General features: G+C 25.0%; 2 protein-coding genes across 2 annotated transcripts in view; both read right to left on the bottom strand.

The window, feature by feature from the left end:
- Nucleotides 1–765, bottom strand: part of LOC108686740 (odorant receptor 4-like) — a 2,415-nt gene extending 1,650 nt beyond the window's left edge. Inside the window, exons 1-2 of the mRNA XM_018192189.1 lie at nucleotides 616–765; nucleotides 425–538 (exon numbers count right to left, since the gene is read on the bottom strand). Coding sequence (XP_018047678.1) covers nucleotides 425–538; nucleotides 616–672 — 171 coding nt within the window. The 5' untranslated portion in view covers nucleotides 673–765. The remainder of the gene's footprint in view (nucleotides 1–424; nucleotides 539–615) is intronic.
- A 2,815-nt stretch (nucleotides 766–3,580) lies between these two features.
- On the bottom strand, nucleotides 3,581–4,884 carry LOC108686741 (odorant receptor 85b-like). Its single transcript, XM_018192191.1, has 4 exons — nucleotides 4,759–4,884; nucleotides 4,574–4,687; nucleotides 3,766–3,921; nucleotides 3,581–3,631 (listed from the first exon to the last, which is right to left on the bottom strand). The coding sequence occupies exons 1-4, from the start codon at nucleotides 4,813–4,815 to the stop codon at nucleotides 3,581–3,583; spliced, it is 378 nt and encodes a 125-aa protein (XP_018047680.1). The 5' UTR covers nucleotides 4,816–4,884.
- Nucleotides 4,885–8,949: the final 4,065 nt, after the last annotated feature.

The following is an 8,949-nucleotide window of genomic DNA, read 5'->3' as shown; positions in this document are numbered from 1 at the left end:
CATTTTTTTTATAAATATTTTAAGTAATAAAAATATGCAAAGTTTCATTGAGATTTACCAATTAGTTTATAACAGTATTTTGTTTATTTACACAAAACAATTAATGTTTGCATCTTACTAATGTAACTTTACATAAATATTTTTGAATTCTTAAGTATTTATGTAAAAAAAATGAGATTTTTATCATTATTTTATAATACATTTTCATATATTTCTATAAAAATACACATTTAAAAAATATTACTTTATATTGAAATAATTTTTGATCCAGATGGTCAACTGTCTTTAATTTTTTGGATTATTTTTAATATAATTTAGAATAATCTGTAATTTTTTTTAAATAATTCTTAACATATTGCATTTGCCTTACAATCTCTTTAAGTACGATGTATACACTTGAAATTAATAATTTTCAAGTACTAACCTTCAGATTGAGATATTCTCCAGCAAAACATAAGATGAAAACTTCTAATATCACAGCAAGATAAGCAAAAATGGATTTTAATATTGTTGTGACACTAGTCTCAATATAAAACGACTATATTGATAAATAATAAGACCAAATATATACATTAACTGCAATATTAATCATAATAAATTTATTGCTGTACTCACAATTATAATAATAAACCCTAAACTGCAAATAACTAGAGTATTCCAAATAACTTGCATCAAGGCAATAAAGGAGAAAAGTGTTTCAATGTTATCAGAAAACCAAAAGATTCTGTTGTGTCTCTCAATCAGTATACCTAATGTAGATGTGGAAGTTTTATCAGGAAGAACTTTCGCAGAAATAGTTTTGAATTCTTGACATAATATATCAATTTGTCCACTTACATGAAGTACCTAAAGTATATATGTAAATTTCTGTAAAGTTTCGAAATATGGAAAATATCATATATAATTTTACGAAGAATTGTTTGAGATAATAAAACAGTAAAATGCAGTGCACCTATCAGTAATATTAACACATTAAGTGCCGAGATTATTTTACTTATTCTTCCATTTACATATTCAACTATACTTTCTTGTTTTCAAAGCTTTTCAATTTTTAATAAGGATATTAAATTTTGTATCGGTCACTCGCGACTAATGCGAATGAAAAGTTGATGATTAGATCGACACGGCACTTAACAATTATAATTATTAAATTTCTTTGAGTATAAAATCTTATTGTACTAAATTAAATTTGTATGACACGTTATAATTCATATACATATAATTCATATACATATATAAGTTTTATATATCAAAGCGTATATGAAAAAAATGACTACAGTTACCATGACCAAAGTCATCCATCAATACATTTTTTGGTTATAAGAACTATAATACGATTGTAATAACTGTAAGCTGGCATATCATAACGACTGTAAAAATATGTCCATCTTACGGTTATCACAACCAAATATTGATGGATGAAAATTGTTATTTCCGATTGTGACAATTGTAACACTTTTTCTGTGTATGTTAAAAATTAAATTTTGTTTTGAGGTGCCAAAGAGTTTGCGGGTTATCGCCGCGTCATGATCCGTTACTAATGTCAATGTTTTGTTGCCGTTCACTTTATCAGTGGACTCCTCGCCTTGATGAAGTAAACGGCTGATGAGATTCACGAAACATTGGCATTAGCCATAATCTGCAAGCATTTGACATCTCTAAAGAACATACTCGTGAAAATCTCAAAATTTCTGATCTGTCTACTGACATGATGTACAGTTAAATAATTTCTATGAAAAATCAAAATAATAATTTATAAGATAAAACTTACTAAAGTAGAAATTAATGCGTTTACAATAGAAACCGTGCTCGTATTTAACAATACATGTAGAAATAAAGTTAGGGCCAGCAGCTCAAAAATCGGCGATTGCTGATTTTCGAAAGGAAAATGTACCTTTATAGGAAATTCCCGCAAGGTATTATTGTAATCTTCGATTTCATATACAAAATGAACTATGTAACCGCTTAAAAGATAAAATACCCCAACAATTATATAAATACTAATCATAATATTAGCATAAAAATGCGATGTATTGGCTTTAATTATCATCACATACAAATGCTGATCAATATCAACGCATTCATGCCAATCATTGTCCATAGCAGCCAAAAGTTGATAAACGACTCTGTAATATATTACTTTAATTAAGCAGATATTGGGATAAAAATGACACAGTTTATTCAAAACTCTATAAATCATGAGTTGAATTAAGATACGCTACATTTATAGAAGATCTAATCGATAACATATGTCATATATATAAGAAATTAATATCTAATTTGTATTATTATTATTATTATTATAATTTTGTGTTACAGAGCGGGATTGGGATAAAGTTAACGTTTGCAGTGACACAACATCTTACCGACGATGTATCCAAAGTATAACTACTTTAAAAATTGTCAAGCTGTAATCTAAAGACGCGGGTAAGCTATCGACAAGATTTGAAAGCTCACTGATCTTGAAGTGCTCGTATACATATCGATATTGGAAATATTGTACAATCAATATGCTACATATATAAATTAGCCAATAAGGAATGGACACACCCGGCCACACACCAAGCAATTGAAGACCGATTTTCAACACCGGACTGACAGTACTTGTGACTACCATTCGTATACAGTATTGAAATCGAAGAGAATAAAGATCGACACTATGGTTTGTGAAAGAACTGAAAGAGTACTAACAGTTTCTTCAATTGCAATCCCACGCAGTCCATCCCCTCTTATGTATAAATATGGATTTATCAATATATTGTAGTATAAGCAAATCGAAATTGAGCTCATTATTTGTATAGACATCCTGTAATTTTTTGTTGATGATCTAACGTATACTCGTAAAGTAATAAAGATATCGGACTTAAACTCAGAATGAACAAATTGATGCCTCATTGTCAGTTTCCTTTTTTTATTTGTCTCTTAACAATGCGATTTCAACATAAAAAAGTTTGCTACTTTCTATACATAGCAAAAAACGTACAGCAGAACAATGGTAATTACATGTATATTAAATATTGAACGAAATTAAATTGAATTATATTTGTGTGCAGTTCTACCTTTGTCTTTTAAAGAAATAATTAGGGGGAAAATAACAGAGAGAGAAGAGAAATGAGAATGTAATAATAAGTAATTCTCTTTAATGATTCTAAATTATCATGAAGAATATTCGCTTGAGGAAGAAATTTTAAAGGTAAAATTTTTTTCAATTAAAAATATTATAAACGTTTAATTTTAAGTGTATCTATATCCAATAAGATATTATCAAACTGAATATACAATTCTTTAATGAAGAATCAATATCTGAATGCCATGTGCGGTCGTATTCTTTAAATATAAATATATAATGTAATATAATAGTAATAATAATAGAAAATACAAACTTATTTGCATTTATATGAAATGTTTTATAATAGATGAAATTTTTAATTTATATAATTCATTAACTAATTACTAATCAATAATAGTTAATAACCTGTTAATAACAATTTAATTTAAATTCATTACCAATATTGTTTTACTTATTGGTTCATTAATGACATTATTATTTCAACAAACGTATATTACATTTTTGTTCAAATCAATACATCACATTTAGGACAGATATATATGATACTGATGCCTTTATGACCTAAAAAAAAAAACAGAAATAAAAAAATTAAATCTCTATAAATTATATTTATGTTTAAAGGATACAAGCAGATTAATTATAAGCAAAAATGAAATTCCTACAGAATTAGACGTCCAAAAAATTTTAGGAATTACATTTGTAAATGTGTCAAATGATATATCCATCATTTTTCCTGCTGTGATCGCCAATCGCTTCTGAGATCTCATTATTATAAATATTATTATTTTACTTTGACGAGACGGAATATCATACCACAAGGATTCGTATATTGCATTGGCAATTAATTTACCCTAAAAGAAAATAGTTTTAAATGCAACGGTTTTTAACATAATATTTATTGGTTCTACTTATTCGATAAATAAAATCTTTCTTTAATTATCGTTGCCAATATTACGATTAAAAAATAAATGTATATCATAAAGAATATCAAGGAAAATACAACAGAGAAAAATTGATAAAGGAAGATTAAAATTAAAATTCTGTTCTATTTTTAAAATATGAAAAATTATGTGATTTTTAATGAAATGACAATATTTTGAACCTACAACAATTTTTTTTTGTTAGAGATATTGAGAGAGATTTATTGATATTACGTTACATACACACACTATATGTTATATTTCGACACTATATGTTATATTTATAAAACAAATATCATTTCTTAATTAAAAAACATTATCATTTAAATAATTAAATAATTTTGAATAATATTATATGCATTTTAATTAAAGTACATATTATCTCTAAAAAACAACATGTATTTCATCATAATGCTGTGATTATATATGTATATATAAATCAGAATAAGTACTTATATTTTGATTTATTTCTTTGAAATTTTATTATTAGAAATGTATATTCATGATTATATAATGTCAGAAAATTTCATCTTTATTAACCATCTTGATTAATCATTTCGCAAATACTTACTAAAATACTTACTTTAAAACTAAGATATTCTCCGGCAAAGCAAATGATGAAAGCTTCAGCCATTATAGCAAAGTAAGAAAGAATCGTTTTTATTAATACGAAAACACCAGTTTCACTATGAATACACTAATTCGATAAACAATAAAAAGAAAAATTATTAACCATGTCAATTACTGCACATTTACTACAGCACTTACAATTATAATGAAAAATCCTAGAAAACAAATAACTAACGTATTCCAAACAACTTGCATTAATGCAATAAAAGAGAAAAGTTTCTCGATGTTCTCGGAAAATGATATAATTCTGTTGTGTCTTTCGATTAGTATTCCAAATAAAGACACGACAGATTCGTGAAGAAGAGTACTCCTAGAAATTTTTCTAAACTCATAACACATTATATCAATTTGTCCACTAACATGTAGTACCTAAAATATACTTAAATTTTTGCATAATTATTTTATATAAAAAAGATTCTCGTGCTATAACAAATATATTTCGAATATACAATGCACATACATTTATATAATATACTTATTTGTTCAATTAATACTAAATAATTTTTTTTTGTAAAATTAATACTAAAATTTCGAATACAAGCATTAATTACACTTCTATACTTTTGCGAAAATCGTATATCGAATAACAAAATTATACAAATATATTTAAAGTGAAATATTAATACAATTGAATATTACTTTAGTTAGAAATATATTATAATCTTATGTCACAAATTGCTTTGTTAAGTATAAATTAATTCAGATGAAAATATAAAATATTATATATATTATATAAAATATAAAATATTATATATATTATATATATAGTTACCAAAGTAAGGACCAATCCATTTAAAATGCAAAGTATGCTGACATGTAACATTACATGTAAAGCTATTGTTACAACAAGAACCTCAAACATCGGCGATTGTTGAGTTTCGAAGGGAAACTGTATCTTTATAGGAAACTGCCGTAAAGTATGATTTTGATCTTCATTTAAGAACACAAAACGAATTACATAATCACCTAAAAGATAAAGTAGCGCAACGATAGCATTAACACTCAATAAAGCGTTAGAAATAAAATGTGCTATATTGGCTTTAATTGTCATCATATACAAATGTTTATCCATATTGATGCACTCGCACCAGTCATTATCCATAGCAACCAAGATTTGATGAAGAACTCTGTAATATATATATATTTTCAATCTGTCAGATGTTTCAGATAAAAAGATCACATTTTTTTCGATGGATCAATGTTGTATTTAAGAATAACATCAAGCTAAAGTTTAGATAATGATGTTATATTACTTCATGATATTATATTACGGTAAATAAAATAATGTGTTAAGAAACTGATAGAAAATCATGTTTTTTGAACACGACAATTAAGCATAGTTGAACTATTACATAGAGAATATCTTACTGACGATGTATCCATAGACCAATCAATTTAAATAACGTTAAACTGTATTCTAAAGTTACAGTCAAACCGTCAATGAGATTCGAAAGCTCGCTGATCTTCAAATGTTCAAAAATATACAAATACTGGAAGTATTGTATAATCAATGTGCTTAACGTAAAACTCAGCCATTGAATGGTAGAATACGAAACACGCGGCCAAATGCCGAGTATTTGAAGACCAATTTTCAGCACTGGGCTGATAGTACTTGTGATTACCATTTATCAATTGTGTTTAAAACATAAGAAAATAAAAATCAGTATTTCAGCATTTGTTCGATACTTTAGACGTAAGAGAAGTAAATGATTGTATTATACATTTCTCCAAGTATTGTATATCCCCATACCTATTCGCGTAAATATGGATCAATCGCCACGTATTGTGTAGTATAATAGCAAATCGAGATAGAGTTAATTTTTTATGAACATTCTGTAATTTTCTGTTGATAGTCTAACAACATACATTATTTTCAAAGTAATAAAGATATCGAACTCTGAATGAACAACTCGATGTGTAATTATCAGTTCCTTTTTCTTGCAAACTTGTCTCTTGGTAATATAATTCCATCAAAAAAAAATAAATGTCTACTACATTCTGTGTAGAACAACATTAATTATATATTAGGTATTCTAAGCAAATGGAACTGAATTATATTCTTGCAGTTTAACCTCTGGTGTTTAAAGAAATAAAGTGAGAGGACAACGAAACGGAAATGTAATGATTAGTAATTCCTTTTAATGATTTTATGAACGATATCATACAAAAAAAAACTCGTTTGAAGAAGAAAAAAAACATAAAAGTTTTTAATTGGAGATATTAAAAATATTTAGTTTTTAATATGTTTATAATCAACGGAATATGCTTATATGCAAACTTAATGTATGATTCTATAGAAAAAAGTCAATGCCTAAAAACATCTAACATTCTCTGCACTAAGTCTTTTAAATAAGAACGTACAATGTATATAATAATACCCGAAATCAAAAAATTATTTGCATTCGTATTAATTAGTATTGGTTAAATATAATTTTTAATTTATATAATTTATTAAATAATAATTAATAAAAAATAATTAATAATCTGTTCATAACAATTTAATTCTAAATTCATTGGTAATACTGTTTTACTAATTGACTTACAACAATTACATTATAATTGCGACAAATGTATATTTCGTTTTTATTCGTATTGATACATAGCATTCATTATACATTCACGGATACATATTGACGCTTTCTAAAAAATGAGAATAAAAAAATTAATTTTGGTTTATAAATTATATTTGTGCATAAAGAACACGTGCAAATTGATTATAAGCACAAAATAAAATAATCTCTTTAAAATTAAGTATCCAAAAATTTTTTAAATTATATTCGTAAAAATTTCAAACGACATATCCATCATTTTTCCTGCCATAATCACTAATTGTTTCTGAAATCTCATTATCATGAGTATTATCAATTTATTTTGATGTAACGGCATATTATACCATAATGATTTGTATATTATACTAGCAATTAATTTGCTCTAAAAGCTAATAATGTCAAATACAAGGTTTTCTGCGTAATTATATATATAAATTAATTATATTTAATTCTTTTTAAAAAATTGCTTTATTAAATTTGTCTAAAATATAAATATTTTTAATGTTATAACAATATTATAAAGATTAAAAAATAAAGATATTATTAGAGAATAACAATAAAAATAAAAAAAAGAATAGTAAAATGAAATAAGATTAGAAAAACTTTATTAGAAATGCTTCATTCATCAATTTCTAATTTTTTTTAGAATATATAAGAAATTACACATTTCTATAAAATGACAATTTACAAATATTTTATAATTTCAGTAATTTTCTATTACACGCAACAAAGAGACAGAACAACATTCTATTTAAAAAATATCATATTTGTAATATTATTATATTTGTGAAATCTTTTTTAAGACAAAAACATTATTGTTAAAAAAATTAATTATTTTACATAATATTTTATGCACAATAATATATTACTGTTAGAAACCAATGTTTATAGATATTTCATTATGGCATAATTAGATATATATAAACTCTGCAAAATGTTAGATATATAAAATATATAATTTATAATTAAAAAAATTAATAATTAAAAAAAATAAAAATTTAAATACTTAGACATTTACTTTGACTAAGATATTCTCGGGCAAAACAAATAATAAAAATTTTAGTTAGTAGTGCCAAGATAACTAACTAAGGTTTATATTAACACGAAAACAATAGTTATGAACAGATTAATTCGAACAAGAAAAAGAAAAAATATTATATATCGTATAATTATTACATTATTATAAAACTTACAATTATCAAGAAGAATCCTAGACTGCCATTGATTACGTATTCCAAACGACTTGCATTAATACAATAAAGGAGAAGATAGTGTTACATAAAAAAGGTCTTTAAAACTTGACTAAAAGTCATTCTAAAAACATTTTTTTGAAAAAGTCTTACAGACATCTCTTTTAAGTCGTCTGAAAGACATCTTTAAAAAGGTCTTTAAAACTTGACTGAAAGTCAGCTTAAAGTTGTCTTTTCAAAAAAGTCTTACAAACATCTCTTTTAAGTCGTCTTTCGAAATGAAGACTCTCTCTGTAAGACATGCATGTTTACTAGGTAATTTCTTCATTTTTTGAAAATGAAATAATTCTGATGTGTTTCTCGATTAGCATTCCAAATAAGGACATAGTAGATATATGAAGAAAAGTACTTTTAGAAATACTTCCAAACTCGTGACACATTATATCAATTTGTCCGTTTATATGAAGTGGAGCACTTGGAATATACTTATATTATTTAAAAATTGTAATTATTAGATATGAAAGAGATTCTTGCTATTAATGTTTGAATAAAATGAACAAACATTATATGTATATATATATATATATATA

Source organism: Atta colombica, unplaced genomic scaffold (assembly GCF_001594045.1).
Source record: "Atta colombica isolate Treedump-2 unplaced genomic scaffold, Acol1.0 scaffold189, whole genome shotgun sequence".
NCBI lineage: Eukaryota > Metazoa > Arthropoda > Insecta > Hymenoptera > Formicidae > Atta > Atta colombica.
The sequence above is the reverse complement of the archived record's forward strand: the minus strand, read 5'-3'. Positions and strand labels throughout refer to the sequence as shown.